Source organism: Silurus meridionalis, chromosome 3, assembly GCF_014805685.1.
Source record: "Silurus meridionalis isolate SWU-2019-XX chromosome 3, ASM1480568v1, whole genome shotgun sequence".
In the NCBI taxonomy this organism is placed as follows: Eukaryota; Metazoa; Chordata; class Actinopteri; order Siluriformes; family Siluridae; genus Silurus; species Silurus meridionalis.
In genome coordinates this window covers 29,711,232-29,734,010 of record NC_060886.1, presented here as the reverse complement: position 1 = coordinate 29,734,010, position 22,779 = coordinate 29,711,232, and the positions used below count along the sequence as shown (strand labels likewise).

General features: G+C 39.7%; 2 protein-coding genes across 2 annotated transcripts in view; both read right to left on the bottom strand.

The window, feature by feature from the left end:
* Positions 1 to 22,779, bottom strand: part of acmsd (aminocarboxymuconate semialdehyde decarboxylase) — a 79,546-nt gene that overhangs the window by 53,948 nt on the left and 2,819 nt on the right. The window lies entirely within an intron of this gene.
* arl4cb (ADP-ribosylation factor-like 4Cb) lies at positions 17,284 to 19,072 on the bottom strand. The gene has a single exon (XM_046845084.1). The coding sequence runs from the start codon at positions 18,604 to 18,606 to the stop codon at positions 18,028 to 18,030; it is 579 nt and encodes a 192-aa protein (XP_046701040.1). The 5' UTR covers positions 18,607 to 19,072; the 3' UTR covers positions 17,284 to 18,027.

The following is a 22,779-nucleotide window of genomic DNA, read 5'->3' as shown; positions in this document are numbered from 1 at the left end:
TTTTGACGGTATAAAAAAATTGCCAAAAGGCATGGAAATGAACGAGCAGTGAATTACGCATTGTATCAGACTCTTTCTTTCTTTCATGGCACTAAACAAAAGGCGTTTTGTTTCCAAAACTAACGTTGGCTGCCTTTTTTTCTGCTTGTTTGCCTAACCTGTCCTTTGTGTTATAGTACCAGCCTAGCCTACATAACCCCTGTATGTATATCTATATATATCCCCCAATCCCCCATCCCCCAATCCAATCCCTCCTCCATCCAGTGAACAAATATTTGCTTTGACTTCTGATATTCAGCATGTTCTCCAAGACTAGAAAAAAAATGTGGTTGTTCAAAGAAAGAAAAAATTAGCACGATATCTCAACAAAATAGCTGATTAGACAGAACACACTTACACAGAAGACTACAGAGTAAGCCTTTACAACACTGAGGTTTATTGTATTTGGTCACAAGGACACAAACACCACCAATGTGTATTGTATGTGTGAACACACAGATTGTACAGGCCCTGGAGGATTCATCTATGGTCACAATCGCACTGAAACCTATAGCGAGGCTCCTGCCACCCCACTGGCCACCCACTGGCCACCCGCTCGTAATTGCATTTTTAAAAGACAAAAATTATTTTTCAGATATTGATCTGGGAGATCCTTGATCATGTCGATATGGTAATGTTTTGGCCCAAACATTATCATATCAAAACCTCACACCTACCCTGTTCTTTCAATACACATTTATTGCTTATGGGAATATTGTCAGTTGTACTTGAAATCGGAGTGCACTGTGGGTACAAACAAGTGAATGAAGTGTCGGAAATGAACCCTACACTCATTCCCTTAAAACTTGGATGCCAGACATGCAATGTAGATATAGTGCACTACATTATATCTAGATTGGAGAATCTTTCTAATTCAAGCATTGCATTTCATTTAGTATTTTCTTTTATATTATCATTACCTAAAAATGTGTGATGTTTTTATTATACTGTGAATAGATTAATAAGCTAATACCGTCCATAGAGATCTAGATATTAACAAACATACTATAGTATGTCACAGTGAAAAAAGTTTTTGTTAAAAAAGGAAAGAATTCTAAGTACAGTCATATCAATGTGCCGAATTAATAAGTGTTCCAGATTGATCAGATCTGACTAAAGACCAAAAAACGAACAAACCAGACTAGAGCCGGAGCCAAACCCTGTTCTGAAGTGTGACCTCACTCATAACCGCATGACCCAGCAACATCTGTTTATCAAAGTTAACGACGCCAGCAGCGTCAGCAAGTCAGATCCTGTTTACGCTCAGCCCCAATTTTCAAATGGGGAAGAGGTCAGCGCAGGGCCTCGCTGCAATTACGACTTCCTGTTACGGAGGAAAGCTAAAATATGACTTGCTAAATGTGACGAAGGCACTGAAACCGCATTTTGAAATGCAGAAGGATGAATTTAGCTTGAACTTTGTGTTTGATTTATCCAACAAAAATCTAATTTTTTAAGAACATTGGATTTTTATATAGTGGGACAATTTTTTGTCATTTCAATTCATTTTTATTTGTAGAGCGCATTTAATAATTCACATTGTCTCAAAGCAGCTTGAGGGAGATAAAGCAGTAATAAAGTTACATAAAAATATAGAAGATGAAGATCCAGCTTAAAGGTCAACGTTCTGACACCATTGCGGAGATCCAGCGTGAATCGCAGAAGGTGCTTGACACACTAAGTGAACAAAACTTCCAGGACACATTCCCCCTATAGTGCACTTTTGTGGCTAAATAAATCTAGTGGAACATCTTCCCAGAAGAGTGAATCTTATTAGAACATGGATACTTATGAAATCGGACGCTCAAACTAATACCACAAACCAATTTCTTGCCGAGGTATGTTTTAATTCAACGAATATTATTATCCTTAGAGACTGCGGGACTTTGATGTGTTTGTCAGCGTAAACTCGAGGAAGTCAAGTAATTGTTTGGCCTGTGAGAAACCCTACAGTCCCCTTGAGACAGCTGGACCGTGACCAGATGGACCGGTTGCCTTGTCAACGTCGGCTTCTTTCACGAGAAGGAGATGACCAAAACCAAAGCCTTTGACTCGTGCGCTCGGCCTCTTTTCTTTCTTTGTTTTGTGTAGACTTTGGTGTTGGAGAAAAACACTGTACAGACGTTTGGGTTCGTTTTTCCCACAGATTTATGAGTTTACTTTGGTAGCAGTTCAATGAAAATCACTCACTTGCAAATAGGGATGTAAGAAAGACGAAATTCAAAAGGGCTTTTAAGTCACGGTTCGGCACAATATAATAATGCAAAACATAAAATTACATTTGGGTTATAAATGTGTAAATAAATGTGAGTGTTTTACATTAAATTTTTTTAAGATATGATCCACTTAACTATTCTACTTAATTCAGCATACTTTAACAAATGTCTAAATTCCTTCCAACCTGATAAATTCTTGAAGCTAGACATAAAAACGCTAAAGAATCCATATTCGCTAGCGTTAGCGATAACCAGGAATAGGCGATTCCACGTATGTGCAAAACAAAGCGTTTTTCTTTTTTGTACCGCTGACGTTGTGTATGTTTAATAATAATAAACAGTGACACTGCAAGTGCAAGTTGGAGACTAAACAAACTTGTGTCCGCCACTTAATACGTCCGTGAGGAAACTCAGATTGTAACTATGTTCAGCACGTAAAAAGGATTGCGAGGATTGAAAGCAGTGTACCGAAAAGGTTTGGTACGAACACGTGTACCGCTAACTCGCAAATATTATTGCTAATCCATGGCTAAATCATGCACCAATATATCTTGGGCTAATTATTACATTTTAGTATTTATATTATCTTTACTGAACCATTAGATTCGGGTTTCATTTTCAGCAATTCAGCAAGTTCACCAAGCTGATGTGATTTTCCAGATGACCTGTACTTAAATCCCATTTTTACCCAAAAGCGGCTAATTATCATAGCAGAAGCCTGTTCACATGACCCCGTATGCCCTGAAGTGACCCTAACCCGTGTTAAGTGCAACGTCGTGGCCTTGTATTGGAAACACATCAGACTGGTCATCACTTTTACTTCCCCTTCTCGCCCGTAATCGTTAATCTCGAGCAGAAAAGCAAAAACCGCTTCCTGTCGTTTCCTGGGTTCATTGTTGGAGGTATGAAGACAATCCTGTGGCTGCTGAAAGCTAGATTTTGACCTGAGTGTTTTTTTCCCTACAGGAACTTCCTGCCATCACCTATGAAATAAAGAATTGACAAACGCAGTGTGAAGAACCCAGATGATCAAAGAAAACACCCAAACAAGTTGCACCAGAAATAGGTTCACTAAATGCTTCCACCAGGTTTTTTCTTTCCTCTTGCTCTTTCAGCTCAACAGCATGGGGTCAAGTGGAGCTTTTGATATTTTTAAAGACCTAACAAGTTAAAGCATTCACACATACGTCAATTATTTATCTGCTTTGAGGTGTGAAGCATCCCGAGCCTCTGGAAAACCCCAGAGCTTTGGAAGGAACAAATTCATATTCCTCTACATTTATTTATTTCGCCTCATTTGCCCTGGATGGCATCTGTTCATTTTTCTCCATTCGCCTCCAAATTAAGTGCTTCAGGAAAACCTGAATTAAGCATGCTGCATTCACACTCTTACAAAAACTCACCTTTTTTCATACAAACACTATAATAAATATTAATATATATTTTTTTTTTCTTCTTTTTTCCGTTCTTTCTTTTTTTCTATAAAAGTAAAGATGCCACTGTGTTACTGTTTTCACACATCCGGGTGTATGTGGGAGTACCAGATGGTGGTGGTCTACCACAAAAGTCTTTGGAAGGAAACCACTCTTAGCCGTCTGGCCCTGTGTTACTAGCATTCCTCTTTTTTTCTATTTCTTCTCCTCCCCCTTATTTTCTGTAAAGCCAATGCTCTTATAAACCAAACTATGACCAGGAAGTTTCTACTGTCAAGTGTTCCTCTTACTACTAATAAAAAAAAACACAAATCTTGCCTTGCCATCTTAACAAAAAATATATTAAAATCCCAGTAAAACTGACCAGGCAGTTACTAAGAATGAATGACTGAATGCACTGTTCATGTTAATGAACATTGTCTGTCTTAGTTTAGCTTTATATCTGACCGCTTGCCTTCAAAGATCCAGAGACTGATATTTTTGGAGGGGAAAATAAAACACCCATATCATTCATATAAATATAGAAAACATTATCTGTCCATGTATTTATATTCACTCATGTCCCTATTGTTTTTCATTTGCTCTGGCTTCCTGCCCAAAGCATGTTTGCTTGGCCGACCATGCTTATACTTTAACCTTTCAACCTTTGACCACTCTAGCCCTCTGATAAATAACACTGCTTGATGAATTCTCCACGTCTCCGCTCTAGAGCCAGCCTCTTTAACCCGGATCCTGACCTTTACCATATTTGGAGAACCTAAAATACTGATCTCAGGTAAGAGACTTGTGGCAGTATTGATTGCAAAGCCATCCTGACCCCTGTTTGAGATAGGATAAAGTGTAAAATTTAGCACATGGTTCTGAAAGAACTTGAAGCATCGCCATAGTGGATAAAGGAACATCTTTGCTAGCTGTTGTTAGTCTACATGACGTTATGGTAAAAATAGTTAAAGAAATATATAAATAGATAAAATAAATGCATTTCATGGTCTATTAGTATTTGATTTAAAAAATCTAAATCTTATTAAGATTCACAGTAAAATAAAAAATAAACATTTTCCCTTCACTTGACCTACAAGGCCCAAACCTGCATCCAGCATGACTCCAGCATGACATTGTGCACATATCTCCATGAAGATGTGGTTTTCCATGAATTGGAATGGTTGATCTTGAGTCTGTGCGCTACCTGCTCTATGGAGGTGGTTGCTCAAGCGGTTAAGACATTGGATCGGAAGGTCACAAGTTCAAATCCTAGCACCACCAAATTGCCACTAGTGGGACCTTGAGCAAGATCGTTAACCCTCAGCTATAAGTTTCTCTGGATAAGGGTGTCTGCAAAATGCTATAAATGTAAATGAACACCTTTGGACTGTATTTTTTATTCTGTCTGCACCCCAGGCCTTCTAAATACGTGACTCGGTGACTACTAATACCCTTGTGTCTGAATGAGCACAAATCTCCATCACCAAAATTTAGTGGAACATCTTCCCAGAATACTGGAGGTTATTATATCAGCAAATGAAACACATGTAGAAAAGTCTTCGTTTAACAGATGATTCTTCACGTCCAGATTCCCAGTCAGGATTTTCCCCCAAAGAGCACACAGAGATTCATTCTGCCAAAGAAAACTGACCATATTTAAACAAAGGCAGGCCAAACCAAACAAAGCCTCCGTTTGAAGTCACGATACACGAACATCATACATCACTGACTCATCTTTGCTTTCATCTCGTGTGGACTTGGCACCTAGAGTTAACTGAAAGCAGACGCCGCAGAACCTCCATTATTAAACCAGTAAACCTGGTGGAGGAGGGGTTCTTCGTGTCTGTGAGTACAAGGTGTGAATAGCGAGTTCTGAGGTAATACTTCTACTGATAGCTTTGCACCCTCACACCCAAACGAGAACTGTTTCCAGTGAAAAGAGATCTCACGTGCGAGGCGCTACGGTTGATTTACAAATGGTCCATTTTTCTTGTTGTTTCTCACACCGGGTTCCACCCAACCACACCAATGTTTTAGCGAGGCTTCGAGGAAACTAGTCTTTCCTGATCTAAGTTATGATCATCCTGAAATGTAACATTTTACAACATGTATTTGATTGCTCCTACTCCACCTTATGTTCCAATATTGAAGACAAATGATCTGATTTATCTTGTGGGGAAAAGAAAGCAAAGGTTTTGTTAACCGAAAAATCTTTTACTAGTTGTACCAAATTTATATTTATGTACCAAAACGTGAAAAAAGTACAGAACTGCACAAGTATTTCAATAATTTCAAATACGACCAGAATAGTGGAACGTCACCCCAGAAGAGTGGAGGTTATCGTAACAGGAAACGGGGACTAAATGTGAAATAGGATGTTTAAAAAACACAAACAGATATCATTCCAGATGGTTATAAACTTAAAATTATAGTGTAGTCGTCGTCATTGGTGTCATAATTATAATTTCTGTTATCATCATTGATAGATTTTGTATTATAAGATCTTTTTTATGTCAAAATCTTAAAACAGACAGTCAATTATGTGTGTATATGTGCAACTTTGATTGATTATTTGAGCTAGCAAAACTGATGCTAAATACTTTAATATGCTGCAGCAATGTCTGAGACAGTGAAGCCCAATGATATGCATTGCTAACTGATAAGGGCAAAAAATAAGGAATCTAATATGAAAAAATAAAGAGATCACCATTTTACAGTTTGGTGTGTACAGCTAAGCTATTACGTAGCTGCGCGAGCAAGACTAGTTAGTCAGATCTTCAGATATTTTACAGTTTAAGCTCCGAATTAGACTCAACACCAAGTTCACTAAGGATTCCATGTCTTGTTAAATACAGCTGCTCCAGCTTATAAATGCTGCTCAGGATAATCATGAAGTAGTTAGCAAGAGAAAAGTTACATTTAAATTAGCTAGTTTGTTGCTCAGCTAGTTGCACACTCCTCAGAACATATCTATATTAGTATTAACCTATATTAAAAGTCATATTTAGGCTTTCCACCACTGCACACTAGCATTGACTTGCACATTTGAAAAGATCACCGAATGTATTGCATCATCAGGAGAAGTTTCCCAGGTTTTGCAAGTTCGTTTTTTTTCTCTCACTATGAAATGCACCCTGGAGCATTTTGATGCACACTAGCATCTTTTGTCACTTGCAATTCAACCTTTTTGAAAGTAGGTCCATTTACAGCAAATGAGAAGTGGTGCATTTCGGATAATTTGTGCAAGTATGAGGAACTGCTGTGTGGTCCTGCACATGGAAAATGAGTCCTGTGTTAGAATAAAAAAAAGGAAGAGTGAGAGGAACCGGATTAAACATTTTTTGAAACTCTGGAACAAATAAATAAGGAAGCAGTATTGAAAGTTATTTTGGGATTTCCATTATGGAAGTGCGACAAAAAAAATTCTCGGTTTTAGCGAAGAAATCGCTAGACTTGATGTCGGTGGTTTTACGTGTAAGCAAATGTCCTGCCCTGGTGGAGTGAATACTGGAGGTGGAGGAGGGATTAAAGACATCCAGCAGGGAAGCCTTTACAGAGGGTGAGACAGAGAGACAATGAATGACTATGAGTAATGGAAAGAGGAGACAAAAAAAAAAAAAGAAAAAAAAAGTCTGCTCCATTTCCATGAGAAAGAAGCTCAGGAAAAAAGAAGGAAGAAATCAGTCACGCCTTAGTTGATGCCTTAGGAAATGTGGGATGATGCTTTCTGGTCATCAGTAAAGGCCAACCATCCATTCATCCATCCATCCATCCATCCATCCATCCATCCATATACTGTATTGCCATGTACTACACTATACACCGAAATGTAATATTCAGATGTCCATGTTGAAAATCCCATTCCAAATCTGGGAAGGCTTTTCACCACATTTTAGGGCGTGGCTGTGGGGAATGGTGATCATTCAGCTATTAGGTACTGATGTTTGGGGTTCATTCATTGTTCCAGTTCATCCCAAAGGTGTTTAGTGAACTGCAGGACACTTGACAGAACATCAACACCACGTGTTCAGGAAGCTGGAACTAGGGTTGCAAATTTTCCAAATTTTCAAGACTATAAACTTTCCATGAGAATGAATAGGAATTAATGGGAATTTTGGTTTTGGTCAGATAAAATTCTAGTTGAATTTCTACCCTGCACATTCATCAATCACATACACACAACACACTTACTGCAGGGCTACTGAGACCACGCCCTTTACATGCACTCGCATACACACGCACATAAAATAACGTAAAACGTATTTGTTTGCATGCAGATACAGATTATATACATTTCCCTAAAGGTCTGATTAATTCCCACATATACCAATAAATTCCTGGTTTCCAACTTGGAATATTTCCCAGAATCCTCAGATGAAGTTCACGTGGAAATTTTCTGGAAAGTTTCCACCCCTTTGCAAAAAAAAAAAAATTGAATGCTTCAACATGCACAGACATTCTAGAAGACTGTGTGCTTACAATATTTGAAGAAACGATTAAGTCGGGTGTCCGCATACTTTCGGTGTGGCTTGGTCTGTTTACTTTTGGTAGTTTGGTGGAATCATGCCATACTGCCTATTTTGTATGCCTCGTTCAACATATTTTACTCATTCATCTGCCATTTTTTAACCAACCCTAACATGTTTGCATTAATCTTTATGGTTTCACCTTCACACACACACACACACACACACACACACACACACACACACACACACACACTAATTTAGGACACATCACGCATGTCCAGGTTGTCCATGTAAAATGTCCTTGGTTTCTACAGAAACAAATAGGAAGTGATGAACCGCACATTTCATCCAATTTTCTGTAGGACAGAAATCATTTTAGAAAGAATCACCAGTGATGATGCAGAATGACTACTGCTACCACAAAGTTGCCTCATTTCCTGTTACAACTTTTCTTCAATGATTCAATGTTTATGTTTATCTATTATCTAAAAGTCCTGTCTAAATATGTATCCGTTTATAGTCACATAAAATTAGCAGGAAAAAGCAGATTATGCAACGAAGAAACCACCAAAGTGATTTCCTAAGCCCTTAAAGAAAACAGTTTGTTATAGAAGTCTTTAGAAACAATTACTCATTTTTTGAGGGTGTCCATGTCCATGTTTTATAAGTTTTTAGAGAAATAATCATGGATTTCATGTAATTCACTATATGGACAAAAGTATTGGGAGACGGGATTTTTCCAAAAAACAGAATAGTCACAGCATGCAATTTTCTGTTTTCTGAACTTTACTTCAACTATGAGACCCAAACCTGCTCCAGCATGGCAGTGCACAAAGCCAGTTCCATGAAGATGTGATTTTAATGGGTAGGAGTGGAAGATCTCCTGCTGTAGAGCTCTAAAACAGAACACATATGGGATGCGTGTGGACACTGAATGGACCTCAGGCTTCCACACCTCACCTACATCAATACCTGCTTGAATGAGCACAAATCTCCATGAAATCTAGTAGATTATCTTTTCTGGAAGAGTGGAGGTTTGGAGCAATTGGGGACTAAATGTGGAGGAGGCACATACTACTACAAACTTTTGGATTGAAATGAAGCATGTTATCAATATTGCCAGTTTGGAGAAGGTGAAAGTGAAGACGTTCACTCAAATTTGTAGTATCTAATAATATAAGTATTGGTATTTTACTTCTGATGGAGGGACAATATGGAGGGACCGCTCTCGTTCTTGCCTTCTTCTCAACTTCATCACTCCTTCTGTTCTTCTCTCAGAGCCTCACTTTCCTCTCAGCACTGCAGTGCTGCTTGTGTATTCTTCTTTTTTTTTTTTCTTTTTTTCGAAGGCACTCTCGTTATTGGATTAAAATGCGAAATTCATCTTTCCACAAATGATGCTGATTTTGATCTTTTCTCCCCCCACCGTTCATTTCCCACAGATTAATTATGCGGTGTCTGTGTGAGTGGGAGGAGAGCGGGTGTGCTGCGGAGCTGCGGAGCTCGAAGATGGATAGGCTCGAGTGGAATATTCCAGAAGCTTCCGTTTCTGGTTCTGGACTAGCGAGTGAAAGTGAACAAACGCATTCATCAGACATGTCACTGATCCACCAATAAGGGCTTGTTGAGAAAATGAGACAGGCACACACACACACACACACACACACACGGAGTCGATATTGCTGAAATACAGATGAAAACCTGGCAAAAAATGTGATACCAATGCGCTGAGCCACCATGAGTCATCAGAACAGCTTCACTGAACCTTGGCATGGATTTCAAAGATGTTTGGAGCTGTACTGCAGAGACCCTGAACACTAGACTTCCACAGAAAAATCCATCAAATACAATTTATCATCGTTCGATTTGGGATCTGGTGTCTTTCAAAGCCTGATTTACATTTTTCTACATTACATCTGTACCAATTGGGGTTTGGTCACTGTAGAAAAGACCATCAAAAGTTGTATTACTAAACATAATGCAGTAAATGATGCAGTAAGGAGAGTGAGGAGGCCTGGGGTTCAGTCAAGCCTTCCAATTCATCCCAAATGTGTTTGATAGGGTTGAGACTAAGTTCTATAGCAGGAGATCTTCCAGTCCAACCCATAACTTTATTGAGCTGGCTATGTGTTCAGAGGCGGTTTGGGTCTCTTAGTTGAAGGGAAGGGAATTTTTGGGGGAATCAACCAACCAACCAACCAACCAACCAACCAGTCTGTCTGTCTGTCTGTCTGTGTAAATGTTTAGTAGTGCATGTATTACATTAGACCACATTTAACCTAATTGTCACCATACAAGGAAAATATATTCAAATGTAAGTTTGCAAATAAATGAAAACTTTTTCCTTTATTTGCAAACTTGCATTTAAATCCAGTTAATGGAAAACTTATCCCACTCATAGTTTTTCCTGGTCGTTTTTCATTAACTATAATAACCTTGGGCTGATCGGTTCCTAGAAATCCTCAAACTCCAATTCCCCCCGAACTCCAAACTCCAACGCCCCTCATCCACAGATTGCAAGCAGAGGTTACGCGCGATACACTGTCGCGGACTGCCGCCTCTCTAAGCCTTGATGGATGATGTTTGCTCACTCCAAGCCCTCTGATCCCCTCGCAGTGTTTAGACATGCGTCTGCACTGCATGCTAATTACGGTAGCGTGCAAATGCCCATGTTGCTGCATACTCACAGGCTTCAAGCTAGCACAAGGAATCGATTTAAGGAAATGTAGATCCAATAAACAGATTTCTAAAAGTAATTGGACTTGCCTAAATTTGTACTTAAAACCCAAGACGGCGGATTAACACTAGTTACACATCCTGTCCTGTTTTTATATTGCAATTCTAGCCTTTCTGGGTAATAAAGTTCCTGAAAGCTAACACAAAATTAAATTCAGACTCCTTTGGATGGTGTCATCTTTACCCATGTTCAAGTCTTTCAGCCGTGTTCAACAGTAGCGTCTGTCAGGATCAGATCAGTTGAGCCGGCATGAGCCATCTGATTCATCTCTAAAGCATCTGAGTGGATATGGAGCGTGATGGGCAACACGTGGCTCGGAAAGCAATCGTTCCGACACTCAGGAATTATATTTACATTGCGTTTAGTCGAAAAATATACTATATCGAGAAAATATATTTCTGAATGTCTCCAGAATACTTGGATATTTCCTGAAGATTTGATCTCTGACTAAAAAGAGCCTCAGCATTTCAATCTGCTCAATCTGTTTTTGTTTTGTTTGTTCAGCACTCGTCTGCTCAACTATAGTCAGAATATAACTTCTAAAGCCGCCACCTAGAGAAACCCGGGTCTCCGCCTCCCTCTCTCCGAAAGCCATTAATGATTGTCTCGGGTTAGAGGGTGGTGAATACTGATGAACAGATCAAATTGAGAGGATGGAGTGAATGGATCAATCCCACAAGGGACTGTAAGATGGAGACCTCAGAAGGGGTGGGGGTGGTGGTGGTGGTGTCGGGGGGGTTTTGATTCAAACTTGTTTACTGGCGATTTCACTTCTTTGTGTCCTATTCCCTGTAGGAATCTCTGTGAGTGTGTATACCTACTTCGACCCCTTACACACACACACACACACACACACACACACACACACACACACTCCTTCCCCCATCTTGCACTCTCTGGATCGAGTCACCCTTCCCCCTCTCAAGGGAAATGTAAACACACACCCCATTTGGCCATCTCTCCCTCTCTTTTCTCTCTCTCGTTTTTTTCTTTCTCTCCCCCGCTTTCTCACACCGTCAAAACATCTGAATTAACGGGAACTCGCAGAGGGCCAGAGGCCAGGAGTTGATTGACATGCAAGCCGATTTCACCCCCCAATGGATCCCGAGATTAGATAATGTGCTTTTTCGTGTTGTGCACGTTAACATGGAATTGCTTTACAGCATTAACAGTTGAAGATTACGATATGAAGTAGGCCTTGCTGGGAAAACACACACACACACACACACACACACACACACACACACACACACACACACGCATGCATGCACGCACACACTGAATGCAACCTAGGGCTTGTATTTACATGACTAGAGAAAAAAAAAAAAAAACTGGATTTCTTTTTTTGTGCGATTTAAAAACCAAAAACAAAAGTGAAGCTTACACGCTTTGTATATATTTGAAAGACCGACACAAAAAAGCTCTTTAACCATGCAGAGCAGACAAAAGTGCGCAAAAAGTTAATTGTTCACACACGTGTAATTGTGAGGACTGACTTTAACATAGCAAATAAATACTACACGATCTTCGCATGCAACAATTATTTTCATTTGTATCTATGGTGGCTTCTTTTACAAAGACAAACATATGTGATCAAACGTTTATGGACACTTGATTACAAGCTTCGTATGTCCTTCAATACTCATTCATTATATAATCCCCTGCTGTTCTAAACACCTCCACTTTTCTGTGAAAATGTTCCACTACATTTTGTAGAGATTTGTGTGAGATTCATTCAGGCATGAGGGGGGTTCGCATTCATCCCAATAGTGTTGAGGTCAGAGCTCTACAGAAGATCTTCCTCTCCGACCAATGTAAAGTAGATCTTCATTGAGCTGGATTTGTGCACAGGAGCGCTGTCATGCTGGAACAGGTTTTTATTCCACCACATCCAAAGACATTTAATACAAATCTATCCATCCATCCATCACAAACATATCTTCGCACCAACTCTTGGCTCCGCCTCTTCTCCATCGCATCATTGTACCTCATCTACGCCAAATACACAAAGTACTAATAAACTGATACACCTCCATGTCCATTCGTTCAAATTTACATTCTACCACATGTTCCAAGATGTTCACATCACACCCTATATCTTATTTCAAGGTCTCGGCAAATACAATAAACAACAGAGCATTTATACACGCGACAGAATTATGAGCATGTTTAAATTTTTTTTGTCAGGAAACCGGAGAACTCGAGGACTTGTAGAGAACATGCAGAGAAACCCTATCCATAGACCGTAACCTGAGATCAGCATGAAACCTGAGACCCTGGAGCTGTGGAAAAGCAATGCTAGCTTCATTTATATTTCTCCTACTAATCATATCCAGCGAATTTAACGACAGAGATGTAATCGAATAAGGAACCTGGCCGTGTAATACGAATATTTTCATTGTTGACGATCAGATTTGTTCCTATATAACGTTATAAATAAGAGATAATAAACTTCTAGGGAAATCTGGTGGTTACTAACTCCACCCTGGTGAAGATATGATGAAATAAATCTAGAAAGAAAGATAGTAGCGGACCCTAGGTTCATGTGAATGTGGATACATTTGAAAAACGCATCGCTATGTAATGGGGTTGTGGCCACAGTGAAACCTGGGAGATCGAGAGCAGGAAAATCTTGATGTGTGTTGGGAACTTGAGGGTCTACCTCAAAAGATCTGACAGTGGCTATATTATTAGTTTTGTGGTGCAACCTGAAGAATATTAGTTTCACATCTAATGCGCACATAGCCGGATTCAGATGTGTTTTTTTCTTTTCACTTTATAAACTCCAAAAAGTCAGGGTTATGCTAGCACACACCATCTGGCTAATAATAAACAACGGTTGCTCAAGCGAGGAGCGCAGTTCAGCGAACGCTCTGCGATAAACATTTAACAGGAATTTCAGCAGAGCTTGTTTTGTTCCATGTAATATTCACACGTTTTTTGTGTGCCCAGTGTGCCTTAGTCGGCAAAATTACCTCAGGCTAATACACAAAGGAAGTTGTGATGCTGTAAAAAATGGCCACCGACATAAGCCTAATATTACACACTGTTTAATTCTGCAGCGTCTTCATTTCATATAGAATGCCGTACATCATCTTTGGAGAACTTTTAAAGTATTTGTACAACCGGTGCTCGTTTTTTGATGTTTGTAAGAAAAAGTGCTACGTCAGATTAGCAAAGATTTTCATTATACATTACAATGCGGTCAATCTAAACTAACAAACTAAATAGCTAACTAACATTTAGAGGTGTAGGTAGGCTAGTTATCATCAACTAAATAATCTACCGATACAAACAGCACGATGTTTCAACCTTCTTGTCAAATTACGCATCATTAGAATTGAACAGAATTACTAATATGCAACAATGAAGTGGGACCATAAAAGCATCCATTATCGGATCTAATTTCCATTGAAGTCCATCGCTAGATGGAAAACGATCACACGTGAGCCGCTCGAGTCACATGCTGTATCATTCCTTTCCCCAAATGAGTCATTTCCCCAAAGCCCTGAGGTGCCCTCAAATGGCTCCTAGTCTGGCTAAGTTCAGAGGATCGATCTTCATGAAAGTTTAATGCACAGAGGGTCCCATGACGTCTGCTCCTAGATCGTATCCCCCAAATCCAACCACCCAACCGCCCCTCAAAAAAACCTCTCCTATCAAATTAACACGACAAACCGCTTATTCCTAATTATCCGGCGCTCATCAAAAAGTAATCCCCCTCATTAACAGATGTTTTGCCACAGTTCACGGCTGCGGAAAGTCAGTTCAAGAAACGAGTCTGGCATAGCGCCTGTAGGCAAATAATTAGAGACTGATCTGTTGTTTTTTTTTTGTTTTTTTTAAAGAAAAATTTATTTGAGTGCTGGTGTGCCACGTCAAGCCGGGGTTTGTACTCGAAGCCAGACATGACTGTGCAGGTTCGTCTAATGGTAGTCTTTACACAGTCAGCCTCTTTATCTTTTTTTTTTTTTCCTCCCTCGTACACTGAAACCTTAGAATTATATTGAGAGTGCACCTTTGTTTCTTTTGACAGAGTCAGGCCACAGATATCCGTCAAGCAAGACCACAAAATTGAATATAATTGGATGGTTGGGCAAATGATGGCAAATAGAGCTGAAATCGTCTCTTTCTCTCGGATATATATATACACTTGTGTGTGAGATTTCATTTCCTATAGTCTGTTCACTGGAATCGGTTCAAAAACAATGAGGTCGCATTGCTACAGCAGTTGAATGGAGAGCAATGTGATCACATTACTTAGGGGACTCTGGAGTGCGGTGTTCGAGAGACGGTGGTTCACATACACTTACATCATGCCATCACGGGGAAGTAAGAGTTTTGAAACACCTCGGCGGCTCGTGTTTTGATTCGATTTGTTCGTCAGCTGATGCCAAATCAGCCTCGCCTATAAGCCGGCAGCATGTTTAATGTGGTTCAGTGTTTGTGACAAGAGAAAGGTTGCGAGAAAAACAGTGCAGGTGTAATGCATGTGAAAGACAATGGACTAAGCATTTCTACCCCGAGTCCCAAAAAAACATGAAATATATCATTCTTGAAATACAGATTACAGTTACAATGGTTTGACCTGTGATTTTTTTGTTCTTACATTTACGATAGTGATACAAAAATTGTTTTTATAAATATTTAACATTTTGCAGGGCAGGCAAACCTAGCAGCGTATGCTCCGCCCTCCACTCACGAACCGGCGCTTGTCCATGGTATTGTAAATTGTGTACTGTTAAATTATGAACAAATTACCGTATACTACCCCATACTGATTACCATTCGTTAAGACGTCTTTGTAGGCAATGCCATGTCTCGACTGACCAGATTTTCGGAACGTATCTCCGGCGTAGGTCGGGGACTACCTGTATTTTTTTTTATTCTTTTGAGGCCATGTTGAGAAAACATCGAGATTATAGTTATTGTCATAAGTGCTATGACATGGCATGATTTTATCACACTTTATTATTATAGTTATTAGTCCGAAACAGGTGTTAATATGCACTGCAGGAAGATTTCACTAGACGGGTGTGAAAACATGGTCCAAAATAGTAAAGTTATATTATTTAACTTACTGTTGACTTTTTCCAGCCATAGGGACGTGGAAGCGTTTATTTTTCCCTTCAGTTGAACTAGGAGACAAACCTGGTCCAATCTTCTACGCTCCTGTGCACAAGGCCAGCTTTGTGAACATATGGTTTGAATTTAGAAGATCTCCTGCTATAGAACATTAATGGGATAAACTGGAAGGCACCCCAGACTGCACTCCTCACATCAACTACATCAGTATCTGAGTTTACAAACACACTTGTGGACGAATAAATCTCCATAAGCCCACTTCAAAATCTAGAGGAACATCTTCCTGGAAGAGTGGAGGTTACTCTAACAGCAAATGGGGGCTGAATGAGATGTTTAAAAGGCATATAGGAATTCAATGATCAGGTTTTTTTCCATATCTATTTTCAACCCTCTTAAAACCTTATTCTGATCTGAGGGACACTTTAAGGACTATTGAGAAGCTGAAATAACAGCTGCAACAACAACACAAATTCGATACCTACAGCCAACATTTCAGTCCCCCCCTCTCCAAAACCTACACAGCTGGCAATGCCAGCACTCATCTCCCAAAGCTCAGCCATGTTGGGAGCCTGAAACAAAACAAGAATGAAGGCTGGCTGGTGGTTTTAAAGGAGTCCGAACTCTTTCCAGATATATGCAGGATACAGAGAGGATGTGTGGTGTTAAGCATTGAAAAGCTCTTCTAGGCCTTCCAGAATCTGTTTAAAACCAATAAGGTTCATATCCACAGTATTAAGGTAGACCTAAGCAAAGTTAAGCGGCTTTTTTAAACACTGATAAACATAAGCGACACATGGCGGCCATTAGGATGCTTCTGTGTGTTACATTGACGAAATAATGACTGCAAGCACTAACTAGGGTTTAAAGCACCATGTTAGGTTCACCATCCCCCCTAATCAGTCTATCGACCTCTGTTGTTCTAAAACACCCCCTCCACACACACACACACACACACACACACACACACACACACACACACACACCCCACACACCATCTGATCCCAATAGAAGCCATGAGCTGTAGGACATTTAACAAATTTCAAACCCAATTTGCCTAAAAGTCAGCGAAAGGTAAAGGGAACAGTTTGCATGTTTCCATCAGGCTCTATTGCAGGATTTTCCAGAAGGTTCCAGTCCCAAAAAGATTATTTACACTGGAGAAAATGTTTAGTTTTGACTTTGAGTTGGTTTCAGATGCAATTTTGATGGAGCAAAATAAAATTTGGGGCTGCAAACCAAACAAAACACATACAAACAAACAACAACAACCACCTCCAACATCTCCAACGTTCCTCCAAACAGTAAAAAAACCAGATACGAAGCATTTTCTCAATATATTTTAATTGAAAAATAATTCAGAATTCATCTTTTGACCATGTAATACAATAATCTGGAGTTTTGCAATACAGTGTCGAACTCTACTGGTTTTGGTAAGGAAAAGTGCTAAGTGGTGGACCGAGGTTGCAAGCGCGTGAATGGTAAGCACCGTCCACCACACGTCATGTTCTCTAGATTCTTCATAAGCCTGCACGTGTATGCAGAGTCCATGAGTACCGAACGTTATCTCCTCATTTCAGGCCTAAACAGGTCAACCTGCAGAGGAAACAGGACAGAACCGAATGGAGTTCCTCGTGATACGCACAGTAACGCTTCGGGCCGGTCGTCGGAGAGAAAAATCGAGCTGAGAAAAAAACCCGAAATGAAATTAACGGCAGCGTTCGTAATTCTTCACAGTGCTAAAGTAGAAGAGAGATCCTTCAGTATGACGACAAGGCTACTTGCACAGTAATTAACAGCAGCAAAGAAAGGGAACCAGCCCCTTTTTTTTATTGTAACAATTCAAGTTTTTTTTTCTGTAAGTTCACCGTGGTTCGAAACCACCCAGCAAGCCATACAGTGTCTGACAAAGTTCAACAGAAATCCAACTCTGAGCAAACAAACTGCCCAAAACAATCCATAATCCAAGCGATGCATCATTGCGTTGGCACATGACGATGGGCCCCGGGCTTGCAGGAAGGCATGAATGAGAAGGGGTAAAAAGGATCCTTGAAGCAAACATTTATCGGTTATCGCTTCTTCTTCTGCTTTAGGGCTTTTCGCCGCTTCACGATCATCTCATACAGCTTGTCCATGCCTTCGTGGAGCCCTTCTCCGATGATTGCGCAAGCGGGCTGGACGTGGTACGCTGTGGACGGAGTCAACTCGTTGAGTGCCAGCTGCTTCTCTATATCCGCCACTGGCAGGGACCTGGGCAGGTCCTGCTTATTGGCGATGACCAGCAGTGGAGTTCCTTGGTTCTCTGCGAATTTGGTCACTTTGTGCAACTCGGTCTTAGCCTCCTCAAGTCGGTCTACGTCCACCGAATCCACCACGTAGATGATCCCATCAGTGCAGCGGCTGTACGACTTCCAAAGCGGACGCAGCTTCTCTTGGCCGCCCACATCCCAGAAATGGCAGCTGATGCCCTTCGCTGCACCGTTGCTCAGCTTGATCTTCTCGGTGTTGAAACCGATCGTGGGCACGGTGTTCACAAACTCATTAAACTTAAGCCTGTAGAGGACGGTCGTCTTGCCGGCCGAGTCCAGCCCCAACATCACAATGTGGAGTGACTGGAAGGCGGATATGTTGGAAAAGCTGTTCCCCATTTCTTTACCTGACCAATGAACGATTCAGTAGTAGCTGTTCGGTCGCAGTAGTCTTAACAGCTTATGAGGCGGTCATAAGAAGACGCTCAAGGCAGATGTTGGAGGATAAAGTCCTCAGTCCTCGGTCGCACACCTTTCCAGTCCCGGTGTAGAGATTTACATTTGCATTCTGCTCCATGAACAGGTTAAAACACCATCTTTCCTCTTTCAGACCAACCGGTTTCTTCTCCCAGTTATTCCATGATCAACTCAGTCTTTTTTTTTAAACATGATGCCTTAAAAAAAAAAAAACCTTATGTGGACCAAATCCTTAAAAAAGAAAAGAGGAAAAAAAAGCGTAGTCCCAGAGAAAACAGAAAATATGCCTGAGCACAGGGTAAATCAGTAGTCGGAGCACACAGCAGCTCGTCTCACCACCTCAACGAATGAATGCTGAGAGGAACTGCATAGCAGCGAAAGGGCTTCCTGAGACTCCACCCACACGCTTTGCCAAACACAAATGCTCGTGACGGACACTCCGAGACTGTCTCGTGATTGGTTGAGACCATCCAAAAAACAGAAACAAGGCTCCATCTCCATCCCCCTTTGTCCCGCCCACTGCCGTCGCCTAGCTGCACCATTTCCTTTGCTGAAACAGACAGCATGGCAAATAAACACACATTCACCAGAGATGAGTCAGGAGCCTCTTGGTCCTCAGAAATCAGCCTAGTGAATGTTTATCTAGTGATACCGTGTGCACGTGTACACACTGACCCCCTTTTTGTAGCTTGTGCCTGAATCACCGAACTTATTTTCTCGAGTGGTTCGGTATCAGCGGGTTCTGAGCAAAATAACCCGATAACCTTCTAGATGAAACCTGCATCACATAGAAGTGTAAATAATGGAACACTCTTGATCAGAAGTTCCCAGGAAAGACCAGAATGTGATTGGGAATTGTACGACCCGACAGTGCCACCTGCTGTCAGAGTCGAGTATTACATAAAGCGGAATTTATATAAGGAGTATTTAAACACAGGACCTTTTCAGCCATATGTGGTTCTTCCTCAAATTTGTTCCAAAAAGTTCAGGGACCACAGTCAGATCATTTTCCTTTCTCTAGACCCAAATCTGTTTCATCACAACGTGTTCGCAAAGCCAGGTATTGGAGCTCAATATAACAGTGAATGGGGTCTTAAGGTGGATTTTTTTGTGTGTGTGTGTGTGTGTGTGTGTGTGTTGAGGGGGTTCATTATATAAGAAAGTAAACATTTTAGAAAATGTGCTATAGAGAACTAATTCCAATGGCATTATGGGACGTGGAATGGATTATGAAGCGTTTTACTCCTCACACCACAGATTTGCAAAATCCTTCCTTTTTTTTCGTTCCATGAACATGTTTGAACCATTTCTAGTTACTGGATGGTGAGGAACATGCAAGACATAAAAGTTCCTGTTATTTCCTGGGTTAAAGTGTCTATAAACAGTATTTCCTCCACCGCCTTGTTTCTTTCCTCTCTTTTTATCTCTCTTTTTCAAGTGTGCTCTGGTTTCTGGTTTTATTGCAATATAAAAGAAAAGGACAACTGTGTGTGTGTGTGTGTGTGTAAAGGCTGACAGAGTTTCAGTGTAGGAGCTTTTGATTGCCCGTTTTTGTGATTTTATCAGGCATCTCTGACCGAAACCTACTGTTTAGTCGCTGTTGCTAATTACTCTGATACCAGGGGACGAGAGTCACTGGGAGGTAAAATGCCATTAAGAGACAGACACAGCTGATATTATCAGTCGAGTGAAATCTTAATGTCCGCTTTAAATAAAATGTATTTCTGATGTAGATGTGATCAGGACCTGTCCTCAGTGAGCACGTTATTCTTCGACTACTGTTGTTTGTAAATCAATCGGCACTCACGTGATATAACAGGATAACTATTACCACTATTACTACTCATAATAACAATAATATTTAATTATAAAATAAAGTAATAAAAAAACTTACCAGCAGTAACAAGTTCACCTAATATTGTGTTATAAAGTGTAAGATTCATGTTATGTCAGGTGTAACAAGCTAAATCCAGCACATTCAACCAATAATAATAATAATAATAATAATAATAATAATATCTTATTACGATTATTACTCTAAATAGTATATTGAACGTATTAAAATAATGAATTCTTTAAAATATTTGAAATCATTTGAAATGATTTTATTTAATTAAATATTTGTATTTTTATAATATGGTTATTATGATTATTATTGTTATAATGACTGACATTGACAAGTATAAATGTAGCATATGTATGTTATAAAAAATATTACTAAACATTTTAGCCTAAATGAATAAGAATAATTTTGTGATAAAATCAAAACACATTATTATTATTATTATTATTATGATTATTATTATTATTATTATGGTTGTTATTACTATTGTTAATATTTAGTTATTTTTATTATCACATTTAAACATGCTACATTTAGCTTTTCTGTGTCAGAAATAATTATTTATAACAATGATAATATATAATAATAATAATAATAATAATAATAATAATAATAATAATAATAATACAAAGAAGAAGAAACAATTATTTATAATAATGAGAAACAAAATGTAGCATTAAATATATATTTTATTATTATTATTATTATTATTATTATTATTATTATTATTGTAGATATATTTCATGTTTTCGCTTTTTGTCCACTAGAGGGCAGTCGCTCACTTGCACGCAAGAGATATTTGAGGGGAAAATGTCTGCTAAGTGTAAAGTTCTAACTTTAAAATAAGTAGCAGGTAAGAAAAACAACCAAAAAAACAAAATAAAAACAAACAAATCACTAAATACAGACACAGAGGAAGAGAGAAATGAATGAAAATGCTGATTGGTTGTGATATGATATCATTCTTGTAATACAGAGTAATTGTTCTGAATGATGACAGTCCCCACTAAGATGAACGTGTGTGAGGGATGAACCATGAACTATTTCACAGATATCAGGCTTCGGAGATTATTTTTGCCCTTAGTGTCATTTCAAGTAAAATAGGCCATGATATAAAAACATCCCAGTGTGGTGTGGAGTGAACGTGCACGCCTGATCTTTACACTGCCCTGATAAAGGAGTGCTCGTACCAAGGAATCCAATGGTCAGGCTGTACCAGTTACAACACACACACACACACACTTAAAATGCCTTGAAACAACTGCAGATCCTGGCACATGATAATAAGGGCTAAATGCTTCAGACATAACCTTTAGAAATGGGATTTTAGGTCTGTTTGTGAAGTATCAAAGCTCATCCCATTCCACATTTAGTCCAAATTCCCTGCTAGAACAGCCTCCATTCCTCAGGGAAGATGTTCCACTAGATTTTGTGGAGATTTGTGGAGATTCAGATACAGTTTCTAAAGCCAGGTACTGATGTAGGTGAGGTGAGGAGGCCTAGGGTGCAGTCTGGGTTCACATTCATCCAAAGGGTTGATTTGAGAGCTTTATAGCTTTAAGAAACCTTCGTCCCAATACTTTTGCCTGTATAATGTAGTTTACTGGACTATAAAGTGCTGTGTTCTGGTATTATTCTCCGCATGCCCTCATCCTCTCACTTCTTCCTGCGTTTGGCTCCCAGTCGCCATATTAAGGGCCATTTCAGCGCTTTATTAGCTCGAGTGGAGTTTGTTAAACGACCCCTCGGAGGACTGAAAAGGCCTCGCTGACAATGCGTACAGTTTAAATGGAATTTACTCCGAAAGCACTGGGATCTGGGACAGTTTCCGTGCACGAACATTTTAATCGGAGAAAAGAAAAAGCCATGACTGCAAACAGTAATGATAAAATAGTTTGTATTTAAACACTGAATTTGCCGCGTCCAATCGTTGCATTTAATCCATCTTTCTTTCTCTCTTTCTTCTGCTTTATATCACTTCTGCTGTCTTTAGCTGTTGAGTCAGAAACATGAGCAATCAGTAGTACTGTGTGTGTGTGTGTGTGTGTGTGTGTGTGTGTGTGTGTTTAGATTGCCAACCCTTCTGGCAGAACAGAAACCGTAAAACACAGATAAGGCAGGAATTTCCCATTAGCAGATGGATTCTGTGCAGAGTCTGATGAAGGGCAAGAAAAAAAAAAACCTCCCAATACTCTAATCACATTATAATCAACTATGCGATTAATGGTATTTTTTTTGTTTTTTTGCACAAA